The 26,720-nt window shown below is 45.6% G+C and overlaps 1 protein-coding gene across 1 annotated transcript in view; it reads left to right on the forward strand.

The window, feature by feature from the left end:
• The window catches only part of LOC140481614 (uncharacterized), a 220,152-nt gene that overhangs the window by 178,241 nt on the left and 15,191 nt on the right, over positions 1-26,720 (forward strand). Inside the window, exons 34-42 of the mRNA XM_072578091.1 lie at positions 7,124-7,305; positions 9,137-9,200; positions 11,943-12,017; positions 12,103-12,210; positions 13,771-13,878; positions 21,702-21,773; positions 24,746-24,871; positions 25,042-25,158; positions 25,808-25,969. Coding sequence (XP_072434192.1) covers positions 7,124-7,305; positions 9,137-9,200; positions 11,943-12,017; positions 12,103-12,210; positions 13,771-13,878; positions 21,702-21,773; positions 24,746-24,871; positions 25,042-25,158; positions 25,808-25,969 — 1,014 coding nt within the window. The remainder of the gene's footprint in view (positions 1-7,123; positions 7,306-9,136; positions 9,201-11,942; positions 12,018-12,102; positions 12,211-13,770; positions 13,879-21,701; positions 21,774-24,745; positions 24,872-25,041; positions 25,159-25,807; positions 25,970-26,720) is intronic.

The raw sequence follows: 26,720 nt of genomic DNA on the forward strand, positions 1-26,720 counted from the left end.
CTTGGTTATGGAGAGGGATAGGTGCACACAACAAGGAAGTTTTTACAATTGGGGGAAGGGAAATTACGATGCTGTAAGACAGGATTTGAGGAGCATACGTTGGGAGCATAGGCTGTCAGGGAAGGATGTGGTGGAAATGTGGGACTTTTTCAAGGAGCAGATACGACGTGTCCTTGATATGTATGTACCGATCAGGCAGGAAAGAAATGGTCGTGTGAGGGAGCCTTGGTTGACGAGGGAGGTTGAATGTCTAGTAAAGAGGAAGAAGGAGGCTTACATAAGGTTGAGGAAACAAGGTTCAGACAGAGCAGTGGAGGGATACAGGATAGCCAGAAGGGACCTGAAGAAAGGGATTAGGAGAGCTAAGAGAGGGCATGAAAAATCCCTGGCGGATAGGATCAAGGATAACCCCAAGGCATTCTATGCGTATGTGAGAAACCTGAGAATGACGAGAACGAGGGTAGGTCCGATCAAGGACAGTGGTGGGAGACTGTGTATTGAGTCGGAAGAGATAGGAGAGGTCTTGAACAAGTACTTCTCTTCAGTATTTACGAACGAGAGGGACTGTATTGTTGAAGAGGAGAGTGTGAAACGGACTGATAAGCTAGAAGAGATATCTGTTAGGAAGGAAGATGTGTTGGACATTTTGAACAACTTGAGGATAGACAAGTCCCCCGGGCCTGACGGGATATATCCTAGGATTATGTGGGAAGCAAGAGAGGAAATTGCAGTACCGTTGGCAATGATCTTCTCGTCTTCACTGGCAACGGGGGTGGTACCAGGGGACTGGAGAGTAGCGAATGTTGTGCCCCTGTTCAAAAAAGGGAATAGGGATAACCCCGGGAATTACAGGCCAGTTAGTCTTACTTCTGTGGTAGGCAAAGTAATGGAAAGGGTACTGAGGGATAGGATTTACGAGTATCTGGAACGGCACTGCTTGATTAGGGACAGCCAGCACGGATTTGTGAAGGGTAGGTCTTGCCTTACAAGTCTTATTGAATTCTTCGAGGAGGTGACCAAGCATGTGGATGAGGGTAGAGCAGTGGATGTAGTGTACATGGATTTTAGTAAGGCATTTGATAAGGTTCCCCATGGTAGGCTTATGCGGAAAGTCAGGAGGCATGGGATAGAGGGAAATTTGGCCAATTGGATAGAAAACTGGCTAACCGGTCGAAGTCAGAGAGTGGTGGTAGATGGTAAATATTCAGCATGGAGTCCAGTTACAAGTGGAGTTCCGCAGGGATCAGTTCTGGGCCCTCTGCTGTTTGTAATTTTTATTAATGACTTAGATGAGGGAGTCGAAGGGTGGGTCAGTAAATTTGCAGATGATACAAAGATAGGTGGAGTTGTGGACAGTGAGGAGGGCTGTTGTCGGCTGCAGAGGGACTTAGATATGATGCAGAGCTGGGCTGAGGAGTGGCAGATGGAGTTCAACCCTGCCAAGTGTGAAGTTGTCCATTTTGGAAGAACAAATAAGAATGCGGAATACAGGGTTAATGGTAGGGTTCTTGGTCAGGTGGAGGAACAGAGGGATCTTGGGGTCTATGTACATAGATCTTTGAAGGTTGCCACTCAGGTGGATAGAGTTTGTAAGAAGGCCTATGGAGTATTATCGTTCATTAGCAGAGGGATTGAATTCAAGAGTCGTGAGGTGATGTTGCAGCTGTACAGGACTTTGGTTAGGCCACATTTGGAGTACTGTGTGCAGTTCTGGTCGCCTCACTTTAGGAAAGATGTGGAAGCTTTGGAGAGGGTGCAGAGAAGATTTACCAGGATGTTGCCTGGAATGGAGAGTAGGTCATACGAGGATAGGTTGAGAGTTCTCGGCCTTTTCTCGTTGGAACGGCGAAGGATGAGGGGTGACTTGATAGAGGTTTATAAGATGATCAGAGGAATAGATAGAGTAGACAGTCAGAAACTTTTTCCCCGGGTACAACAGAGTGTTACAAGGGGACATAAATTTAAGGTGAAGGGTGGAAGGTATAGGGGAGATGTCAGGGGTGGGTTCTTCACCCAGAGAGTGGTGGGGGCATGGAATGCGCTGCCCGTGGGAGTGGTAGAGTCAGATTCATTGGCGACCTTTAAGCGGCATTTGGATAGGTACATGGATGGGTGCTTAATCTAGGATAGAAGTTCGGCACAACATCGTGGGCCGAAGGGCCTGTTCTGTGCTGTATTGTTCTATGTTCTATCTATGCCCTCTAGTTCTGGACTCCCCGACCCCAGGGAAAAAACTTTGTCTATTTACCCTATCCATGCCCCTCATAATTTTGTAAGCCTCTATAAGGTCACCCCTCAGCCTCCAACGTTCCAGGGAAAACAGCCCCAGCCTGTTCAGCCTCTCCCTAAAGCTCAAATCCTCCAACCTTGGCAACATTCTTGTAAATCTTTTCTGAACCCTTTCAGGTTTCACAGCACCTTTCCGATAGGAAGGAGACCAGAATTGCACGCAATATTCCAACAGTGGCCTGACCAATGTGACAACATGACCTCACAACTCCTGTACTCAATACTCTGACCAATAAAGGAAAGCATACCAAATGCCTTCTTCACTATCCTATCTACCTGCGACTCCACTTTCAAGGAACGATGAACCTGCACTCCAAGGTCTCTTTGTTCAGCAACACTCCCTAGGAACTTACCATGAAGTGTATAAGTCCTGCTAAGATTTGCTTTCCCAAAATGCAGCACCTCGCATTTATCTGAATTAAACTCCATCTACCACTTCTCAGCCCATTGGCCCATCTGGTCCAGATCCTGTTGTAATCTGAGGTAACCCTCTTCACTGTCCACTGTACACCTCCAATTTTGGTGTCATCTGCAAACTTACTAACTATATCTCTTATGCTCACATCCAAATCATTTATGTAAATGACAAAAAGTAGAGGGCCCAGCACCGATCCTTGTGGCACTCCACTGGTCACAGGCCTCCAGTCTGAAAAACAGCCCTCCACCACCATCCACTATCTTCTACCTTTGAGCCAGTTCTGTATCCAAATGGTTAGTTCTCTCTGTATTCCATGAGATCTAACCTTCATAATCAGTCTCCCATGGGGAACCTTGTCGAACGCCTTACTGAAGTCAATATAGATCACATCTACTACTCTGCCCTCATCAATCTTCTTTGCTAGTTCTTCAAAAAACTCAATCAAGTTTGTGAGACATGATTTCCCACGCACAAAGCCATATTGACTATCCCGAATCAGTCCTTGCATTTCCAAATACATGTACATCCTGTCCCTCAGGATTCCCTCCAACAACTTGCCCACCACCGAGGTCAGGCTCACCAGTCTATAGTTCCTTGGCTTGTCTTTACCGCCCTTCTTAAACAGTGGTACCACGTTTGCCAACCTCCAGCACCTCACCTGTGACTATTGATGATACAAATATCTCAGCAAGAGGCCCAGCAATCACTTCTCTAGTTTCCCACAGAGTTCTTGGGTACACCTGATCAGGACCTGGAGATTTATCCACCTTTTAACCGTTTCAAGATATCCAGCATTTCCTCCTCTGTAATCTGGACATTTTGCAAGATGTCACCATCTATTTCCCTACAGTCTATATCTTCCATATCCTTTTCCACAGTAAATACTGATGCAAACTATTCATTTAGTATCTCCCCCATTTTCTGTGGCTCCACACAAAGGCCACCTTACTGATCTTTGAGGGGCCCTATTCTCTCCCTAGTTACCCTTTTGTGCTTAATGTATGTGTAACAACCCTTTGGATTCTCCTTAATTCTATTTGCCAAAGCTATCCCATGTCCCCGTTTTGCCCTCCTGATTTCCCTCTTAAGTATATTCCTACTTCCTTTATACTTGATTGATCTTCAGTTCCTTGAGGAATGAATAACACCAATTTTCAAGGATACGGTTTCCTAATTCTTCACTGAATATCAGAAAACTCCAGCAAATCACTTGGGGGAAAACACAGTGACTATACATAGTTGTAAACTCACCCCACTCTCCCACTGGACCCTGGCACACCAGAGTTCACACTTGATTAACACAGATAAGACACTCTGGAGAGGGACATTGAGATTGAGTTTAGGATATTGCACACATTTCAGCGGCTCACGTTTTCGAGATGTCTTTTATCTAATGCTGATTGTTCCAAAATTACTTATTTGTTTATTCAGCCCATTATTCTATCCAACAGAGGCAGTATACTCCAACCCCATCTGCCCGTCCTTTGCCCAAGTTCTTTTGCATTCTGTAGTTTCAAATCCTTATCAAAATCCACTTTAATCCACTTGTTCTGTGATCTGCTTCAGTGCCACTTGTGCCAAAACAATCTCTGTCTCAGGACTTGTCCATGTGAAAACATTCCACTCACTTCCCCTTCTTCCTCCTCGGATTATTCTTCATTCATGCTGACTTGTTATTTACCATCTGCTCTCCCTGTGGGAGTGAGTCCCCTTTCTCAGTTTAGAAAGCCCCCATCATGATTCTTTTCACCGGTTTTGATGAAAGAAGATGTTGTCTTTTATACTTTTTTCTGAAAATGACTGTCCTTCCCACCGTTACACCTCCTCCCACTTTAGAAACAGGAACACAAGACAGTGTAACCTGTCCAGTGCTGTGGAAGTAAGAAGTCCCATGGTCACTACCTGAAGAGTTCTCTCTCGGGACTGGCAATCCCTCCAGTGGCAGCATTTATCCCTCACCAACATTACTTAAAACAAATCATCTGCTCATTGTATTGTTGCTGTGGAATTCTGTTGTGCAAAAAATTCAATGCTACATTTCCAACATTATGTGTCAGCCTACGTAATGTATCAGGTTTCTTGAACCCACAGTCTTTATACTCAGGGTAAACAATGCTACTTGGTCAAACACATTAGGTTTGAACATAGCTCTAATTTATCATCTTGGCGGAGGTCTGGGCACCACAAGTGACTGGGACAGGGGTGGCAAATGGTCAGAATTATCCAGAAGCAGTGCTGGGACCTCTGATTAAAGCTCAGTCAGGTGGCGCTGCACTTGGTTTGAGTGTTCCCCACTGTTTGCAGAAGCACGGGGACATCCCCTCACTGACCCACAACTCGAGAACAGTGGCCAGGTGAGGGCTGCTCTGCAGGGATTGGCTGCAGCATTTAAGGTTAGGGTTAAAACCACATTTTGTTTCAAACACAACTGGGAGCAGGAAACCGAATGCAGATCAACATTTAAAGTGATTTTTGGTGCATGCAATGCTATAAGAGACTGTGTGAGTCCATGTCTGTGTCAGTCACATTATGTTTCAATAGTCTGATCGTGATTGATTTGCTACTGAGTTGTCTTGCATTAAAAATGTTGGATGTGTATAACTTCAGATTGTTCTCTGGATGATTTGTTTTCAGCCTCAATAATTCATTCATAGTCAGCATGCTTTCTCAAGAGCTGTGGAATTCAGAGTTAGATAGCACTGAACCAGACCCTTCAGCCCAATTACTTCATGCTGACCAATCCCAAACTAACTAGTCCCACCTGCCTGTGTTTAGCCCATCTCCCTCCAAACCTTTCCCATTCATGTACTTACCCATATGTCTTTTAAATGTCATAACTGTACCCACATCCACCACTTCTTGTGGAATTTCATTCCTGCAGCATGAATCACAAAAAGCTAGCATCCAAGTTTGGCAGGTCATAGGGAAAGCAAATGGCCTGTTGGCCTTTATTTCAAAGGGAATGGTCCACTCCCTTACTAAAACTATATAAGGCACAAACTAAACCAACTACACAAGACCATACCTGGAATATTGTGAATATTTTTGTTCCATATATCTAAGGAAAGATATACTGGCACTGGAGGCAGTCCAGAGAAGGTTTAGCAGGCTGATACTGGGTATGGAAGGGCAGTCTGATGAGGAGAGTTGAGTAGGTTGGGCCTGTACTGAGTGGATCTTAGAAAAAAGGGAGGAGACCCTTACTGAAACAAATATTCTTAGGGAACTTAACAGGGTAGACAAGAAATGTTGTTTCCACTGTTGGAGAGTGTAGGACCAGAGAGCATAATCTCTCAAAGTAAAGGGTAACCCAGTTGGGATAGAGATGAGGATTTTTTTACTCACACTGGGGTGGTCAGTCGATGGATTCTTTACCACAGAGGCCTACCGACACTGGGTCATTAAGCAATTCAAGGCTAAGATAGATTTTCAATCAGTAAGGGAATAAAGAGTTATGGCAAAAAGGCAGGAAAGTGGTGTTGAGAATGATCAGATCTGCCATTATCTCATTGAATAGTAGAGCACACTTAATGGGCTGAATGGCCTACATCTGCTCCGATGCCTGATGATATTATAACTGAAGAGTGAGAGTGGCCTCAGAGGCATCAGAGGCTGTCCTGGGATGTTTGGCGAGAAGGTGGGTTTGACTCAAATTGTTTGATCGTCATCCGGATTGATTTACACAAAGAACAGATTTTGTTACAAGTGTGAACAGAGGCTGAAAAGCTTGCATTATCCCGACAGACTCACACATCCCTACTCCTCAGAAACAAACACAGGACTCAAAATCAGATGAAGGCCACTGGCTTACTCCTTAAGGCATCGGTTGGAATCATTGATCTAAACGCTCAATATTCTTCACAATGAACCAAGTGAAGTTTAGACGTACACCTCGAAATATAATTATTCCAATGATCTCGCGGCCATTCTCCCATCTTGAATGTGTCGGAGATTTGACACGTTTAACTATATACCTGCCAACCAACAACAGCTCAAGTTTAAAATTCTCAAGAGCAATTTCAACTCTCTGCAAGGTCACAACCCGCCTTTGGATCTGTCATCTCCTCCGGCCCCACAACCCTCTGAGACCTTTGCACTTCAATTTCCAGTATTTTGTGAATTGCAGTTTGATCACCCCACCATTAGTGGCTGACCTATCAACGGTCCAGCTCCTTTTAAGACACTCATTCAAATCTAACCCCTTGCCCCAGCTTTTGCTGACTTGTCCAAACATCTCCTCGTGTAGCTCCATGTGAAATATTGTCTGATTTATGTTCTTGGGACGTTTCTCCGAATTAAAGGTGCTATATGAATGCAAGCCATTGTTGTTATTGGTGTCCTTCAGTGTAGAGACCGAAGGAGTTAGGAAATCTGTGAAGACACTTATGTTTCCTTCTGTTGTTTTTTCTGATTCAGGGTTGAAGGGGATGCCGGGATATCCAGGACAGCAAGGACATCCTGGTCTCCCGGGACTTCCAGGGCAACAGAAAGGAATTCCAGGGTTTCCGGGAGTACCAGGAGAACCTGGAAGCAAAGGGATGCCAGGAGCCCCTGGACCACCAGGCATCAGAGGCTTTCCTGGGATGTTTGGTGAGAAGGTGGGTTTGACTCAAATTGTTTGAGCGTCATCCAGATGGATTCACACAAAGAACAGATTTTGTTACAAGTGTGAACAGAGGCTGAAAAGCTTGCATTATCCCGACAGACTCACACTTCTGACTTCATGTTCCTCCCCAGATGTTCAAGATCATAATCCAAACTGACACTCCCAATGCAGTACTGAGGGAGCGCTGCACTGTCAGAGGGTCAATATTGAGGACGTGCTATACTGTCAGGGGGTTAGTACTGAAGGAATGCTGCACTGTCAGAGGGTCAGTACTGAGCGAGTGCTGCATGGTCGGTACTGAGGGAGTGCTGCGCTGTCAGAGGGTCAGTGCTGAGGGATTGCTTCATTGTCACAGGGTCAATACTGAGGGAGTGCTGCACTGTCAATGGGTCAGTATTGAGGGACAGCTGCATGATGGGTACGGAGGGACTGCTGCACTGGTGGAGGGTCAATACTGAAGGAGTGCTGCACTGTCAGAGGGTCAGTGCTGAGGGACTGCTGCACTGTCAGAGGGTCAGTACTGAGGAAGTGCTATACTGTCAGGGAGTCAGTAATACGGGAGCGCTGCACTGCCAGAGGGTCTGTGCTGGGGGAGTGCTGCACTGTCAAAAGGTCAATACTGAGGGACTGCTGCACTGTCGGGGGGGTCAGTACTGTGGGAGCGTTGCACTGCCAGAGGTTCAGTGCTGAGGGATTGCTGCACTGTTAGACGGTCAGTACTGAGGGTGTGCTGCACTGTCAGAGCATCAGTATCAGGGAGTGCTACACTGTCAGGGGTTAGTCCTGAGGGAGTGCTGCACTGTTTTTTGGTCAGTGCTGAGGGAGTGCTGCATTGTCAGAGGGACAGTACTGTGGGAGCGCTGCACTGTCAGAGGGTCGGTACTGAGGGAGTGCTGCACTGTCGCAGGGTCAGTACTGAGGAGGTGCTGCACTGTCAAAGGGTCAGTGCTGAGTGACTGTTGCATGGTCGGTACTGAGGAAGCGCTGCACTGTCAGAGGGTCAGTATTGAGGGAGTGCTGCATTGTCAGAGGGTCAGTGGTGAGGAAGTACTGCACTGTCAGAGGGTCAGTACTGGGGAGGCGCTGCACTGTCAGAGGGTCAGTATTGAGGGAGTGCAACAATGTCAGAGGTTCACTAATGAGAGAGTGCTGCACTGTCAAAGGGTCAGTACTGAAGGAGTGCTGTACTTTCAGAGGGTACCTACTGAGGGAGTGTTGCACTGTCAGAGGGCCCATACTCAGGGAATGCTGCACTGTCAGAGGTTTAGTACTGAGGGAGTGCTGCACATTCAGAGGGTCAGTGCAGAGTAGGTGCTGCACTGTCAGAGGTTCAGGGCTGAGAGAGTGCTGCACTGTCAGTGGATCAGTACTGAAGGAGTGCTACACTGTCAGAGGGTCAGTACTGAAGGAGTGCTACACTGTCAGAGGGTCAGTACTGAGGGAGTGCTGCACTGTCAGAAGTACAATCTTTGAAATATTTAAATGTGGCTCTGTCTGCTGTTTCAGATGCCTTGAAATTAACAGCCTACAAACCACAAACACAAAAGGCATGTGCATTGCCATCTGGGTGATGCAACAAAGAGCAAGTTTTTTTTCCTGTATTCTGTCTCAGTTTTTGTTTAGGCCATGTTGTGTCTGAAACTGATTTTCCAGTCAATTCCACATCGCTGTTCTTGGGAGCTTCTGTGCCCAAACTGCCTCCAGCTTTCCGACATCAAAAAATTCCACTTCTAAAGTCCTTTATTGTGGAGTGTTCAGATAAGTGGCTGGTTCTTTCAAATTTCACATATTTCTTTTGTTGAATTGCAACAATTTCATTCCAGGGCGTCTCAGGAAACCCTGGCCTGCCTGGGCAGCTCGGTACCCCAGGCTCACTCGGATTGAAAGGTGAGTGAATACAGGACAATTTCCAACAACACCGTCTGATTAGATTCCGCTCTCCCTGAAAAACATTCTTCAATTGGTGTTGGATGTTTGGTGAATGTCTCAGTCTGACATTCAAGGGGTGACCTAACTGTGCTGTTTCGAAGGATAAAGGAGTGAAAGGGGGTGGAATCCAGAACAAGGCAGCATTCAGGGATGCTGTTAGGAGACATTTCCTCACACCACATGTACCCAATGGTGGAGCAGGCATGAAGGGATGAATGGTGTAGTCCTGCTCCCATTTTCAATGATTCTTTATTTCTACAAAGAGATGGGAAACCTGAATTAAAACAGAGATGGCTGAAAATACTCAGCAGGTCATGCAGCAGCTGTGGGAGAAATATCAAGTTCGCCTTCAGGATGAATTGCTCCACACAAGTGGGTGGGGCAGAAAAAACAGGATTGACTAATTCCCCACCAATCAGAAAGCTCAACAGGTCAACCTGTTTGAGCTCTGCATCCAATCAGGAGCTGTGTCACGGAAGTCATAGAGTCATAGAGATGTACAGTACAGAAACAGGCCTTTTGGTCTAACCCGTCCATGCCAACCATATATCCTAACCTAATCGAGTCCCATTTGCCAGCATTTGGCCCATATCCCTCTAAAACCTTCCTATTCAAGTGCCCATCCAGATGCCTTTTAAATGTTGTAATTGTACCGACCTCCACCACTTCCTCTGGCAGCTCATTTCATGTACATACCACCCTCTGTGTGAAAAGGTTGCCCCTTAGGTTCCATTTAAATCTTTCCCCTCTCACCCTAAGCCTATGCCATCTAGTTCTGGACTCTCCCACTCCAGGGAACAGCCCCTGTCTATTTACCCTATCCATGCCCTCCCTGCCTGAGGTGGCTAGCCAATCAGAGGCCGGCAGCCATTGGGAACTGGAGACCATTGTGGAAGGCTCAGCTGGGAAGGGTCATGATGTCGGGCAGGTCAATTTTCTTTCAATGGGGGCAGGGTTCTCTGGTTGTGGTCTGTAGTGAGATGGGGAGACGAGACAGTGGGGTGGCTTCATTTACCCCCTCCTTGGTTCATTACTGACCCTCAATGCAGCCGATAGGGAGCAGCCCATTTGGCTCCTCGTGCCTCCTCTGTCATTTAATATGGCTGATCTGACTGTAACCTCAGATCTGTATTTCCACACAAACTGATAACTTTTCAGCCCCTTGCTTAACAAGAATTTATCCAACTCTGTCTTATAAATTTTCAAGGACTTTCAGCTACTTCTACCTTTGCAGGAAGATAGTTGCAAAGACCTGTGACCCTCTGAGGGAAATGGAATTCACTTAACCTCCGCTTTAAATGGGCAATCCCTGATTTTTAAGTAGTGTCACTGATTTCTAGACTCTCCCACTTGTGTGATTTTCTATCATTCCTTCCTCCATTCCATTTCCTGATCTATCGTTGTTTCTAGCATGTCACTGGTATCCTCTCTCTTAAGACTGATGCAAAAATACCTGGCAAACAGAGGACACCCTGCTACACTGCAACCAGATAGCCCCAGATTTTCCTGATTTGAAAACAGCTGATTTTCCCACTTACAAGGGTAGCAGGTGCTCACTGGTGCTGAGTTCAGACCCTTAAGCAGCTCATAATTGATCTCTTCAAGGTTTTTATAGGTGGCAGATCAAGAAGGACGTTTCTCCCAGAACTTACTTGCTGAGGTGGAAAGGGTACTCACATCTCTGATGTGCAACACTGCCCAGTTATTTGTTGTTCTCACCACCAAATCCAAGGAGAGGAAAGTCATCCCCGAAATTTCTGGTCAACGAAGTGAGGATGGCACGGTGGCTCAGTGGTTAGCACTGCTGCTTCACAGAACCAGGGACTCAGGTTCAATTCCAGCCTTGGGCGACTGTCTGTGTGGAGTTTGCACGTTCTCCCTGTGTCTGTATGGGTTTCCTCCGGGTGTTCCGGTGTCCTTCCACTGTCCAAAGATGTACAGGTCAGGTGGATTGGCCATGCTAAATTGCCCATAGTGTGCAGGTTCAGCGGATTAGACATGGGAAGGACAGGTTTACAGAGATTGGATAGGGGAGTGTTGGGTCTGGTTGGGATGCTCTTTTGGAAGGTCCAGTGTGGACTTGATGGACCGAATGACCTGCTTCCACACTATAACCTCTGTCAGAACTCTCAGCCCAAAAATAATGAAGTTGGTGATCAATTGAAAATGTCTAAACTGAGATTGGTAGATTTTTAACAAATGCAGAGTGTTCTGGAGAAGCCCAGCAGGCCTGGCAGTATCTTTAAAGAGTCAAACAGAAGTAAGCTTTCGAGTCTGATATTACTCTTCTTTGGAATCTCTTCTGAAGAAGTCATTCTCGATTTGAAATGTGAACTCTTGTTTCTCCCTCCACACGCGCTGCCTGACCTGCTGAGTTTCTCCAGCATTCTCTGTTTCAGATTTTCAATATTTTGCCTTTATTGTGATAGATGTTTGTTGGCTAAAATCATTGAGCAGGCAGGTAAATGGAATTAAGGTGCATTATCTATTACTGAATGATGGGATAGATTTGAAGGGGTGAATGGCCTCCTCCTGTTGCTGTGTTTCTGGAATGAATAAAGAAGTGGGTTGTTAACTGTGGGAAGGTGAAAATGAATTGCAAACTACAGGGGTATGTTAAACAGGTGATATTATTCTTGCACCAGTGCAAGTGTTTCACTCTTTGATGACTCAGCACTTTTGTTGCACAACTTACTGCAGGTGAACTAGGGGATACGATTAACATTCCAGGGAGTCCTGGTTACAAGGGCAAAATTGGCGATCCAGGATTGAAAGGTCAGTGTTTGTCATTGTCTTCACTCAAACAGATGATGTCCATGCTTATTCTAGGACAACGTTAACCCTGTGCATTACATTTTAGGAGCATCGGGTCCCCCTGGGCTACCAGGCAAACGTGGATCTCCAGGAGAACCAGGCATTGAGGGCCTGAAAGGATCTCTAGGTGATCAGGGGTTCACAGGTAAACAGGGTGAGTATCATGCTGTGGATCCCGTTGGCCTGAGTACAAAGAACCAGGAGACTAAAATTCCATTTACTCATCCATGTATTCATTATTCCTGTATAGACACCTCTACTCACAAGAATACAGCCATACTTCATGCATCCATTAAAAATAATCCTGACAATAACTCTAGGGTTTGTGTCCCCATTTAGTGGGAGTGTTGCCAATTCTCAGTGTGACTTTCAACGCTCCCAAAGTTAGTCAGCACACCAAGAGACAGAATCCCCACAGTGTGGCCATTCGGCCCATCCACTCCACACCAGCCCTCCAAAGAGCACCCCACCCCATCCCTGTAACCTTGCATTTCCCATGGCTAACCCACCTAGCCTGCACACCATGGGCAATTTAGCATGGCCAATCCACCTAACCTGCATACCTTTGGATTGTGGGAGGAAACCAGAGCACCTGGAGGGAACCCACGCAGACACGAGGAGAATGTGCAAACTCCAGACAGTCGCCCGAGTCTGGAATCGAACCCGGGTACCTGAAGGTGTGAGGCAGCAGTGCTAACCACTGAGCAACTGTGACGAGCCATTGATGTGGAGCAAGTCGGGAGTGTGAGAGTGTGTTCTCTCCACCTCGGGTACAATATTTAAAATTGTGTCCTTTGTGTGGAAGGGCAGATGTTGCTGATTCCTCTCTAAATCACATTTCCACACTCAACAGCTCAGTCAGCCAATGATTTACTCTGGGGGCTTCTGCTTCAGTATGGTGGCCTGGAAAATGCAGCAAATACAGTGGCTTCTCCCATCTCCATCCCTATCCCATCCTCATCTTTGTGGGCGGCACAGTGGCACAGTGGTTAGCACTGCTGCCTCACAGCACCAGAGACCCGGGTTCAATTCCCGCCTCAGGCGACTGACTGTGTGGAGTTTGCACGTTCTCCCCTAATTTGTGTGGGTTTCCTCCGGGTGCTCTGGTTTCCTCCCACAGTCCAAAGATTTGCAGGGTCAGGTGAATTGGCTAAATTGCCCGTAGTGTTAGGTAAGGGGTAAATGTAGGGGTATGGGTGGGTTGTGCTTCGGCGGGTCGGTGTGGACTTGTTGGGCCGAAGGGCCTGTTTCCACACTGTAATCTAATCTAGTGTTAAATCTCACCTCTCCTTCACCTCCCATCTCCCTTCCCTGATTTCACCTCTCCCCTCGCCCTGCTACATTAATGCAGGTTGTTAGACGGTAGGGAGATGGGGAACAGCACCTAACGAAATCCTTCCCTTCCTCTTACTTGACCAGCACTGTAAGGCTCCATTTCTTTCTAAAATGGTAAAGTGCGAGGTAAAGGTGGACTCTGCCTTTCACTAGTGATTAAGTGCCCTCAGAATTCCTAAGGTGCTTCTGAGCCAATCGTAGCCTCTGCTATGATGTAGCAAACACAGTGAAACAACACCAGTGTTCCTGGCCAAGAAAAGAGCTGGCAAATTAATATTACCCATCGCTGCTTCTGACAAAGCCCCCTTCCTCCCTCACCCAGAATCGAGCCCTTGTGCATTTTCAGGTGGGAGTGATGCTTGGTTGCTTTGATCAACAGGTTCTCCTGGTTATCCCGGGTTTGTGGGAGACAGAGGATCGCGAGGTCCCGGTGGCTCAACTGGTCCAAAGGGATTCATGGGATTTCCAGGATATCGAGGAGCTAAAGGTAAATAAGTGCATCAAGGCACGACTGTAATTATACGCGTCTGATGTAAAGCATGCACAAGATTCTTGAGAAAACAATGGAATACATTAAGGCCATCTAGGTTTTATGATTTGTTTGTGAATCAGAGGGAAACAACATTACTACTTTTTTATTATTCGGCGCTCCCATCCTGACCACCCATTCCACACCCTGACCTCCCAACCCGAAAGTGTATTCTTAATATTACCCATGGATTCTAGAGTCAATTTGGAGTAACTGGATGTCGAGTCTCACTCCGTGGGAAAGATGGTCGGAGAATGAGCAGAGGTATGGCAATGTGGCAATATCCATTAGTGGACTGGTAATGCAGAGATTGGGAGTTCAAATCCCACACCGGGATGTTGAATTCAGTTTCAAAATTTGAAAATATAAACCTGGTCTCAGTCAAAGCCAGAAGTGAAACTAGCAGGTTATCTCAGCTGATTGAGTCATGTCCCTTTGGGTTCCTGGGTCACATCCTGGACAATACATAACTCTAGACTCACAGTAATGTGGTTTGCCCTTAACTACCCTCTGAAATGGTTTCCGAAAATCAATAAACTGTGTATCTACCCCACATGGTCTGCACTAGTTCTTGAAGGCAGCTCGTCACCATATAGTTGAGGGCATTAGGGATGAGTAATAAACACTTGCTTACTCTGTGATACCGACATCCCATGAGATGAAACTCAGTTATCCACATCCCAGGAACTAATAAGAAGAAAGCTGATTTTCCTCTGAGTTTTAAATTAGGTTAGATTACCTGCAGTGTGGAAATAGGCCCTTCGACCCAACAAGTCCACACCAACTCCCCAAAGAGAAACCCACCCCCTATATTTACCCTTGACTAATCCACTGAACACTACAGGCAATTTAGCATGGCCAATTCACCTAACCTGCACATCTTTGGACTGTGGGAGGAAACTGGAGCACCAGGAGGAAACCCACGCAGACATGGGGAGCATGTGCAAACTCCACACAGACAGTCACCCGAGACAGGAATTGAACCCAGGTCTCTGGCATTGTGAGGCAGCAGTGCTAACCACTGAGCCACCGTGCCGCCCTATTAAAGCTGTAAAACTCTCATGCACAGTCTCCCCAAGTCAGTTCTCTAGGTGTTCACTCCTGGTCAATAAAACTCCACAGAGGGAACAGTCTCAAAGCATCATTCACCCACTAACTCACATCATTTTTATGTTAAATTCAAATCTGAGTTTCATTTCCTTTAAAGCGTAGCCACATTCTAGTGATACTAGCTACTAGTCTTCCCAGGGTTGTGATCACACAGGGTATTCCACCAGGACCTGATGGACTGATAAAGACAAAGAAAACTGCAGATGTTGGAATCCAGAGTAGACAGGCAGGAGGCTGGAAGAGCACAGCAAGTCAGGCAGCATCAGGAGGTGGAGAAGTTGACGTTTCGGGTATGACCCTTAATCTTCCCGCCCATCCGCTGACTCCCTTTCCAGCCCCGCCACCCCCCCTTCCATCGCTCTGACTGATCTGACCTTCCAGTTACCAACCAAATTCGTCCCTCCCATCGACCTACCTTGTCATATCTACCACCTATATTCAGCTATCACTACCTCACCATCCCACCCATAACACTTTCCCCCCCCCCCACTCCTTTTCTTTATCGAAAGACACCCCCCACCCCACCTCCAGTCCTGAAGAAGGGTTACACCCGAAACATCAACTTCTCCACCTCCTGATGCTGCCTGCCTTGCTGTGTTCCTCCAACTTCCTGCGTGTCTAGGAGAGAGTCTGATCCAGAGACTCGACCAGACAGACAGACAGTGAGACAGATGTTTAGCCTTGGTCACACCCCAGACAATGGCTCCTGCATGGACCTGAATCATATTCTCAATCCTGGATCTGAATCACCAGCTTGTCCTGCCAGTATGGAATTATGCGTCAAATGCAAAGTTCAGCAAACTTGATGCATCCCATTCAATGGGGAGGTCTGTTGCTGGACGGTGCATGGCTGCGAGCCTGGAGTGGAGCATTCAATCATAACTATTGAATTACACAGAACAGAAAGAGGCCATTCAGCCCATTTTGTCTGTGCTGTCACGATGAAAGAGCTATCCAATTAGTCCACTCCCTTTCCCCAAAGCCCTCGAGGGTTTTTTCTTCCCCTTTTCAAATATTTATCCAATTCACTCTCGAAACTTACAACTGAATCTGCTTCCACTGCCCTTTCAGGCAACGCATTCCAAATCCCAACTTGTTGTGTTTATAAAGCACACATTCACCTTATCTCCCAGTCTTACACTTTTTTGTTGAATAGCTTAAAGCTATGTCTCTCTGGTCAGTGACTCTCTCACTAGTGGAGACATCTCTTTATTTACTCAATGGCAATCAGGATTCCTCTCCAAGGGTCGATATTCAGCTTCTCAGGCAGACCAAGGTATGCTGTTTCATCAGCAAATTCAATTCCCACCTTGTGGAGTGGTTACACATTAAATTGCACGACCAATTAATGATTAGTGTCATTTCCACCTCAGGGGCAGAGACAGAGAAGCAGGATAACTCCTGACCTTTACACATGTCACCTGGAATATTTCTGTCTTGACAGATACTGCCAGACCTGCTGAGTTTCTCTAACATGTTCCGTTTTAATTTCAGACACCCAGCATCCAGACTTTCTTTCCTTTTACTTCTTAACTGGTCTGGTTCTTTCTTGGCTGCAATTTGTTTGCTTTTTTCAAGGACCTAACCTAAGTTTGTGAGACATACTTCCTCAAAGATTTCCCCAAGGTCATTGTCTCATTTTGCTTAATGTCTATCTTTATATGTTTGAAAGCAAATGTTATAGCATCAGGTTTGAGATCTTTTTCTATGACTACAGTCGCTTCCAGACTCACTCGAGGAGCTTGCATTACATTTCCTGGCTTTCCACATTTTCATGTTATTTTATCAGTCTTATCTCTTGTCATTAATCTCGAATATCTATTCATTGTTTTACTTTCCCTTTTGTCCTGACATTGGTTGTAATATGTTACCCTAATAGCACTGTGGGTCAACCAGGTGGACTGCAGCGGTTCAAGAAGGCAGCTCACCATCACCTGCCCAAGGTCAACTACAGACAGGCAGTAAATGTTGGTCAGCCAGCAACCCCCACATCCCACGAATGAATAAAAAAAACTTTCAGTAGTTTTTCTTTGGGATAAATAGCCTTCTCTTATGCATCAATATCATTTTGATATTGCATCTAATCCCTTAGTTACCATAATCTGCACCTCATACTTGTCAACAATGAGGTAATAATATCCTGACTGGGCAAGTTGGAAATCCACTGACTTTCAAGATACATTTGCTTAATCACATTTCATATCTAATTTCATTTGAGCTTTTTTTTTAGAGCGATTGCTGATATTTCAGATTCTGCAATTTTTTCGTCATTCCTGATTGACCTCAGTGAATGTCCCGTGACAGTTTGATTACTGTGTTGGAGAATTTCTTTCATCCTGTCACAGCCTATGAATTTTCCTTGGCCCTTTCCAGTCATTCTAACATTCTCTTTTTTTTAAGCAGTACACTTAATCCCCAGCATTGAAGTTTACTCTGGCAGAACAAATTTTCACTGAGATTACTACCTTGATGAATGCTCTTTTCACTGCTTTCAAGTGTACGGAAAGGTTGAAACTAATTGTGGTTCTTTGAAGGCAATGAGATAATCACTCACTTCTAGTGGTATCTGGAGATTTCTCCCTTGGATCAGCTGATATAGATTCTAACCATCAGCCTTTTGAAGCAAGTTTTTGCATGGACAGTGTAGATTTTACTTAATCATTTTGATGATTTGTGAAGCATTAATAATTATTGATTTCTTTCACAATGCAAATTACTGCTTGTTGTGTTCAGCAATACAATGTTTACCTTTTCACACTCACCCCTTAATCTGACATTGTCAAAATCCACCCCAGAAGCCAACTTCATTGTCAGCTCGGAATTTAACAGGGACCATGTAATCTGGAGCCTATCTATGATCCTACGATCTTATCCACAATGATTCTTTTGTCTTTAATGTGTATTGTTAGAGAGAGCCTGAACCTTGTTTATGAAGCATGAAATGAAAAACCTTTTTCCCACAGCATTAAATCCACAACTACCATTTTAGTAAAGTCTCGTGCTAATGGTCGACTTCCAGTGAGCTAAGATGTGTCCTCATGTGTCTGTTGCATACACGCTATTTTTCAGTAACCTCTTCTACAACTTTGGTGCATTCGTCATCCATCACCCTTGCATTCTGTGGTAGGATAGTTAATTTGTGACAAAGAGATGATCATATTGTTGATATAAATTTGAAGAAAACATAAATGTAAATTGCAGTCATCTGATGCCATGAATACTTTTAAAATATTTAACTGTGTGATGAGAGATGTTGGGTTTTGTTGGATGATGCAATAATGTCCTGATTGGATAAACTGCAAACCCACTGACTTTCCAAAAGACAATTGCTTTATTGTGTTCTGTGACCAGTTTCGCCAGAGCCTTCCTCACTGATGGATTGCTGTCAGCAGTAGGAGTATCTCATTTGACGTAGAAGTGTACAACTGGTACTGATAAAATGGCTTTAGGGTGATACTATCCTAGTAGGTCAGGATTACAGGGGGGTAGATTCATGACCTGAACCAGTCTACAACTCTATTCTGCATTGACAAAACTTGAGAGTGGAAACCCAGAGCTGAGTCCCAATCCTCAAGCTTAAAGGTTTATAGGATCTCCATAGATCTGGGGAACATTTTGAGCAATAATCTGTCCCATGTAGGAAAAATGCCAGGTCAGAAACAGATCACTGTAAGTCAATGAGACACAAGAGTGTCATCCCTGTATTACCGGAAGGCCAGTGTTCAAATTCACCCATGGTCTTAAACCTCCCTATCTCTGTTGTGGTTCTGTTCGCTGAGCTGGGAATTTGTGTTGCAGATGTTTCGTCCCCTGTCTAGGTGACATCCTCAGTGCCTTGGGAGCCTCCTGTGAAACGCTTCTGTGATGTTTCCTCCGGCATTTATAGTGGCCTGTCTCTGCCGCTTCCGGTTGTCAGTTCCAGCTGTCCGCTGCAGTGGTCGGTATATTGGGTCCAGGTCGATGTGTTTGTTGATAGAATCTGTGGATGAATGCCATGCCTCTCGGAATTCCCTGGCTGTTCTCTGTTTGGCTTGGCCTATAATAGTAGTGTTGTCCCAGTCGAACTCATGTTGCTTGTCATCTGAGTGTGTGGCTACTAAGGATAGCTGGTCGTGTCGTTTCGTGGCTAGTTGGTGTTCATGGATACGGATCGTTAGCTGTCTTCCTGTTAGTCCTTTGTCATGTTTTGTGCAGTCCTTGCATGGGATTTTGTACACTACGTTGGTTTTGCTCATGCTGGGTATCAGGTGCTTTGTCCTGGTGCAGCACACAAACCAACAGCCACTCTCAGAAAACAACTCACCAGGACAAAGGACCCAATACCCAGCATGAGCAAAACCAACGTAGTGTACAAAATCCCATGCAAGGACTGCACAAAACACTACATAGGACAAACACTACATAAGATAGCTAACGATCTGTATCCATGAACACCAACTAGCCACGAAACAACACGACCAGCTATCCTTAGTAGCCACACACGCGGATGACAAGCAACATGAGTTCGACTGGGACAACACTACTATTATAGGACAAGCCAAACAGAGAACAGCCAGGGAATTCCTAGAGGCATCGCATTCATCCACAGATTCTATCAATAAATACAGCGACCTGGACCCAATATACTGGCCACTGCAGCGGACAGCTGGAACTGACAACCGGAAGCAACAGAGACAAACCACTACAAATGCCGGAGGAAAGATCACAGAAGCACTTCACAGGAGGCTCCCAAGCACTGAGGATGTCACCTAGACAGGGGACGAAACGTCTGCAACACAAATTCCCAGCTCGGCAAACAGAACCACAACAACGAGCATCCGAGCTACAAATCTTCTCTCAAACTTTGAACTCCCTATCTCTGCTACCTTCACTAATCCCAAAACCAGTGCTTCTCAGTTTTGTTTTCTAGTGTCACCTCAGTTTAATGGCCAGATTTGCTGTGCGCCCAGAGAGAGATGATTGTGGATAGCCTTTGAAGGGAGGCTGGAGAAGGGGGTGGATGTTGCTACTGAGTGGGAATCTCTTCTTGCAGCAGAAAGTGGGCCTCCAAGGTCTGTCTGTTTGTCCATGCTTACTAATTTTTAAAAAAACAAGAGGACGTAAAGGAGTCAGAAATCTATCCAAACTCCACAGCCACCATTGCTCTGACTCCAAAATCTTAACTGGGGATATTACCCACAGTTTGAAAAACCCTATGTAAATCGCTCCAGGATCTCTGAATTCCTCTAACCCTGAAATTTTCACCATTTAAAGTAGCTCCATAATTAGTGCCATAGTTGCTGGGGCCTACAGTCTGGCATCTTCTCCTTAAATCTCTGTACCTCTCGATCCACCTTACGGTATTCCTTAAAACCTATGGCTTTGAGCAATCTTTGGATCATCTGTTTCTATTATCTCCCTTTGGTGTCAAGTCATGTTTGTAAATCACTGCCATGAAGCACCTTGGGACATTATACTGTGTCAAAAGTGCTGTCTAAATGCATGTTAATTGTTGGCAACATCTACCAACAGTGGGAATTTGTGTTTAATCAAGGTCCATAGGATGGGAGCTCTTCTTATACTGTGCCAGATCAAACTGGGGCAGCACCTTTCCATCTTCTCACAGGCTTACACAAACTGTTCATACAGCTACCAGGTCTCCCTGACTCCTGACCGCCAATCCATCAGTACCTTGTTACAAACTTCCCTGCCCTCGCTTTCACTTCCCTGCCCTCCCCTTCACTGTTTTGATCACACAGCATTGCCCTTTGATGTGAAGGGCAGTGCTTGTCACTGGCCACTCGGGTGTTTTCCTATCTTCCTGGTGGTGGAAATTGAATAAAGATTCGTGCACCTTGTGTCTTTCACAGTGTCTCACACCTACACACACACAACATGGGTGCTGTGGAAAAAGTAAGCATTACCGCAGTTAGGCGGTAGTGTGGGGGTTAATTTTTTTTTAAATCAACTTGAAAAAAAACCAAAAAACTCTTTTAAAAAGCCTCTTGAATCAAAACTTTCATAGTGATCCCAAACCTTCAGGAGATTAAGAGATGGGAAACTGGAATCTCTGGTTCAAAAGAGAGGCTGCTAACAGTTGATTATGTGTGAATGTCTGAGATTTTAAGAACAGTGCTCTCTAGCACGTTGTGTGTGGTATGTCTCACTTGATTGTGTTTGGGGAACATTGGAATTACAAGACCAGATCAGAGCAGTGCCTATTAATGTCACCTCCCCACTCATCACTAATACAAGAACAATGGGGTTCATCGTCATGGTAACAATCAATCTCTATCGATGAGTTTAGCTCAGACCTGACATGAAGTGAAATCAAACTTTGGGAACTAAAGATCTAAAGTTTCTCCTGAACATGGGAAGAGATAATTTCCTTTTAAATCAAGAGTGACTTGGAGTTTTCACGTTGGGAATGTGGAATTTCTGTACAATCTCCTCTTGCCCATCTACTCACTGTGACACCCTTTGTTGCCTTGCCCTCCCTAGAAGGGGTTTGTGGACCTGATGATTAGTTTCTCAGCGGGTTGGTTCTCGGAGACAAATCTTTCATTGCCGAGTGTCTTTGGTGACCCCATGGAGTTTTTTAAAAGTTCAGGGTAATTTTCAATGTACATCAGTGAGACTTAAATGCTTGGAATATTAATATTGATGTGTTTGAATTTTGATTGCTCCCACAGGTTCACTGGGTCCTGATGGTCTGCCTGGTTTAGACGGCTTAAAAGGAAACAAAGGCTTCCCAGGATCCCCAGGTACAGTCTCTCAATTTTTCTCTAATTAATCACTACATGGTACAAATAACAGGAGTTCATGAATTCTCATGGCACCAAATAAATTCTGTGAATGTCCATGCCGTTGTCACCTTAAGGCTTAATTAATGCCACACACTTCTGTTTGGTCTCCCAGAGTCTATCTACTGTCAATGTGAGGCCATTCAAAACTACTGACTGTGTTTTTCATCACAAAAACTCCTCTTCAACTAGCACACACTGTGATCATTGGCCTGTGGTGGCTCTGAGTTAAGCACTTCCTTAAGATTGGTTTCAATTCCCTCCATGGTCTCACCACTTCCTCTCTCTCTCTCTTTTTCTCTCTCTCTCTCTCTTGAACCCTCCAGTCCATGAACCCTCTGCAATCCTCCCTTTCTGGTGTCTTGAGCATCCTCGATTTTAATCGTTCCACCATACTTTTCATTGCTCTGGAAGTCTCTTGCTAAAACTCTCCATTTCTCCTGTAGGACACCCTTCTTTAAAACTGAATAACCCTTTGATCAAGTTCGTACCTCATTGTGTGGCTCCTGGTAAAATTTTATCGTATTAAAAACCTGTGGGAAACAATTTGAGATATTTTGCAACTTTAAAAGCTCTTTATAAGCTGTTTTTTTGTTGAAAACCTTTTATGTGGTCAATATTGCTTCAGGCTCCTGGAGTGGAGCTCCTCAAAACTCCTGCCTTGCACTTTACTGCCCACCCCTGGGACCTCAGATCAAGGTCCAGTGGGACTCATTGCAAATGCAAGCTGTGAAATTCCGTTCCTTAATATCGGCATCACCAAAACCCAAACCTCTCAGCTGGTCAAATGCCTGCCATGACCAACAGGGGAATAGGATTGGAGACCTCCGATTACAACAGGATGTTGACCAGATGGGCCAATGGGCAGAGAAGTGGCAGATGGAGTTTAATACACATAAATGCAAGGCGCTGTATTTTGGGAAAGCAAATCTTAGCAGGACTTATACACTTCATGGTAAGTTCCTAGGGAGTGTTGCTGAACAAACAGACCTTGGAGTGCAGGTTCATAGCTCCTTGAAAGTGGAGTCGCAGGTAGATGGGATAGTGAAGAAGGCGTTTGGTATGCTTTCCTTTATTGGTAAGAGTATTGAGTACAGACAGTAGTTGGGAGGTCATGTTGCGGCTGTACAGGACATTGGTTATGCCACTGTTGGAATATTGCGTGCAATTCTGGTCTCTTTCCTATCGGAAAGATACTGTGAAACTTAAAAGGGTTCAGATTTACAAGGATGTTGCCAGGGTTGGAGGATTTGAGCTATAGGGAGAGGCTGAAAAGGCTGAGACTGTTTTCCCTGGAGCGTCGGAGGCTGAGGGGTGACCTTCTCGAGGTTTACAAAATTTATAAGGGGCATGGAAAGTCTTGTCCCTGGGGTGGGGGAGTCCAGATCTAGAGGGCATAGGTTTAGGGTGAGAGGGAAAGATATAAAAGAGACCAAAGGGGCAACTTTTTCATGCAGAGGGTGGTACGTGTATGGAATGAACTGCCAGAGGATGTGGTGGAGGTTGGTACAATTGCAACATTTAAAAGTCATCTGGATGGGTATATGAATAGGAAGGGTTTGGAGGGATATGGGCCGGATGCTGGCGGGTGGGACTAGATTGGGTTTGGGATATCTGGTCAGCATGGATGGGTTGGACTGAAGAGTCTGTTTCCATGCTGTACATCTCTATGACTCAATTAGGTCAAAATTGGTGAGTGGAGGTTAGAGGCTGGAATTAGTTGCCATTGGGTATTCACTGGAGAGACCCCCAGCCATGAGGTACATTCTGGGTGTACTGGAGCTGGGTGGGACGGGTGCACAAATATGCAGGGTAGGCTTTTCCTCTTAACTGGGAAAAGGTAAGGACTGCAAATGCTGCAGGTCAGAGTCGAGAGCGTGGTGCTGGAAAAGCACAGCCAGTCAGGCAGCGTCCGAGGGGCAGGAGAATTGACATTTTGAGCGTAAGCCCTTCATCGGGAATCATCTTCCTGATGAGGAGCTCACACTCGAAATGTCGATTCTCCACACGGGATGCTGCCTGACCGGCTGTGCTTTTCCAGCATCACACTCCCTCCCCCGCCATGGGAAAAAGCATTTTGGGAATAATGTTGCTGCTTTTCTCTAGTTTAACACTTAGAAAACATTTAGAAATGTTAATCCCAGACCAAATGAACACTCTCTTGGACAAATATGGAATAATGAAGAAAAGCCAGCAGAGATTTGTTAAACACCAGTTGTGTTCAACCAAATACGCCACACTGTCGCTTAGTGGTTAGCACTGCTGCCTCACAGTGCCAGGGACATGGGTTCGATTCCACCCTCAGGCAACTATCTGTGTTTTAATTTGCACGTTCTCTCTGTGTCTGCGTGGGATTCATCCGGGTGCTCTAGTTTCTTCCCACAGTCCAAAGATGTGCAGGTTAGGTGGACTGGCCATGATAAATTGCCTGTAGTGTCTACGGGTGTGCAAGGTATGTGGACTATCCTTGGGAAATGCAGGATTATTGGTTGGGGGGGGGGGGGGGGGGGGGGGGGTGCGGTTCTGGGTTCTGGGTGGGATGCTCTACAGACAGTTGATATGGACTCAATGGGCTGAATGGCCTGCTTCCACACTTAGAACTCCAATCATTGTATGAAATTGTGTGTGTGTTTTTTTAACAAGGTAACAGAAAGTGTGGATGAGAGTCACGAGATAGATGTGGTACACACAGACCTCTATGATTATGGAATGTGGGATAGGATTTTTTACATTTAGTTAAACAAGTAACCAAAAATTCAGTTCAGTGTCAATACTGCACTCCCTCAGTACAGCACTGACGTATTAACCTGAGCTAATGGCTGAAGCTGAAATCTACATTGTTCTAACTCTGAAGGTAGAACTGCAAATATGACAAGTTGACAATGAACACTAAACAATGATTGGAGTGTGTAATATTGTTCTTTTATGAACAGGTCTAAACGCGAGAGGAACTCCAGGTCTAACTGGTCACCATGGTGAGAAAGGGGAGAGAGGGATACCCAGTACCAAACCAGGGGAACTCGGGCTGCCAGGGGGAGTTGGTCCCAGAGGTGATGTTGGTAAGTGTTGGTTAAAACCGTTTATGTGTTGAATAATCGAAAGACTCTTCACACCAACCCTCCTGCTCATTCCTATCACAGATGCCATGTAAAACTGTTTGATGAGTTCTGACGCTAACACTGAATGAATTCTCTGCAGACACTTACTATGGATTTATCATTTCCTTCAGGTGAACCAGGTCTTGTTGGCTCAATGGGACCTCCTGGTGATCCAGGGCCCCTGATCCCATCGAACAAACCAGGAAAAGCAGGTGATCCAGGGCCAAATGGACATGACGGTCCACAAGGTAAGTTAGATCCCTGACTGACCGTGATGAGTTAGGATTCTAACCAGGTCACCACAAAAGATCAAAATGTGCTCTGAGTGGTCAGAAAGCTTCATTGAAACATAGAATCCCTACAGTGTGGGAACAGGCCCTTCGGCCCAACGAGTCCATACTGACACTCTGAAGAGCAACCCACCCAGACCCACTCCCCTACCCCACTATCTCACATTTACCCCTGACTAATACACCTAACCTACACATCTCTGAACACTAGGGGCAATTTAGCATGGCCAATTCAGCTAACCTGCACATCTTTGGACTGTGGGAGGAAACCGGAGTACCTGGGGGAAACCCACACAGACATGTGGAGAATGTGCAAACTCCACACAGACAGTTGCCTGAGGCTGGAATCGAACCTGGGTCCCTGGCAATGAGAGGCAGCAGTGCTAACCACTGAGCCACCATGCCACCCTTACAGTGAATGTTTTGAGACTGTAGAGACAAACCATGGATTATGAATCATAGAACTATCAACATTTACTGATATTAGAGTGAGTGCCAAATGTTTGTGTTGAAAACTCAGGCATTGCTGGCAGAGAGTTTGAGTCAATGAAGGGCCGCATAGCTGAGGTAGCAAAGATGTTTAATTTTGTCCTGGGCTTTCTTGCAGGCTACCCTGGTCAACCAGGTCCCTTTGGCAGGTTGGGACAACCTGGAAACAAAGGTGAGATAGGGAATCCAGGTGCACTTGGCTTCGTAGGATCACCAGGGATCCACGGTGAGAAGGGAGCTTCTGGTCTTCCAGGTATCAATGGCATTCCTGGAAATAAAGGCAAGTCTGACACCTCTTACAAAATATAAAAAGTAGATTGCTCTTTCATGGGAGGTTGTATCAAACTAGTTGTTACATAACGTCATTATTAAAACACAGGGAAATGGAATATTTGCAAGGCAATGGATTTGATTGGATTGGTTGGTATGACCCCATTGCTCACATGTTAATGTCCTGACTGTTTTATTTACAATACCATCAATAAATATGAATATTGAGCATGTTGCATAATGGTTTACAAATACAATTCCCTTTCTCCTTCCCAAATCCAGTTTCACCCTCTCCTATAGTCTTCTACAGATTAGTTATGTTCATGGGGAACTCTGGGTCAGATACATGGCTCTGTATTGCTAATTCTCCTCCCATGCTCCCCAATCCATGTTCCTCACTAAGAGTCGGAGATGGATCAGTTTCCCCTCTGGTATCTCAACAAACCTGTTGTTGTGGTACATCCTTGGGCAGTGTTTAATGCACTGCCATCAATGGTGAGGATCTTAAAATTCTTGGGTAGGCCTCCAGCTGCCTGATCTCCCACCTCCGACCCATCCATTTAGGGAATCATGGAGGCCAATGGGGAGGGAGCACCCGCTGGGTCCCTCTGCTATGGCATCAGGTGGCAGAGACATTTTTCGGCACCTGTCACTGACCCTGTGCCCTGTGTCCAGATTTAGAATCCCCCACCCCCCACCGCCTTCACCTTGACGTCTCAAATCCACGGTGTGGACTTGAACCCACACCACTCTCTCCAGAG

The sequence above is a fragment of the Chiloscyllium punctatum genome, chromosome 9 (assembly GCF_047496795.1).
Source record: "Chiloscyllium punctatum isolate Juve2018m chromosome 9, sChiPun1.3, whole genome shotgun sequence".
Taxonomy (NCBI): Eukaryota; Metazoa; Chordata; class Chondrichthyes; order Orectolobiformes; family Hemiscylliidae; genus Chiloscyllium; species Chiloscyllium punctatum.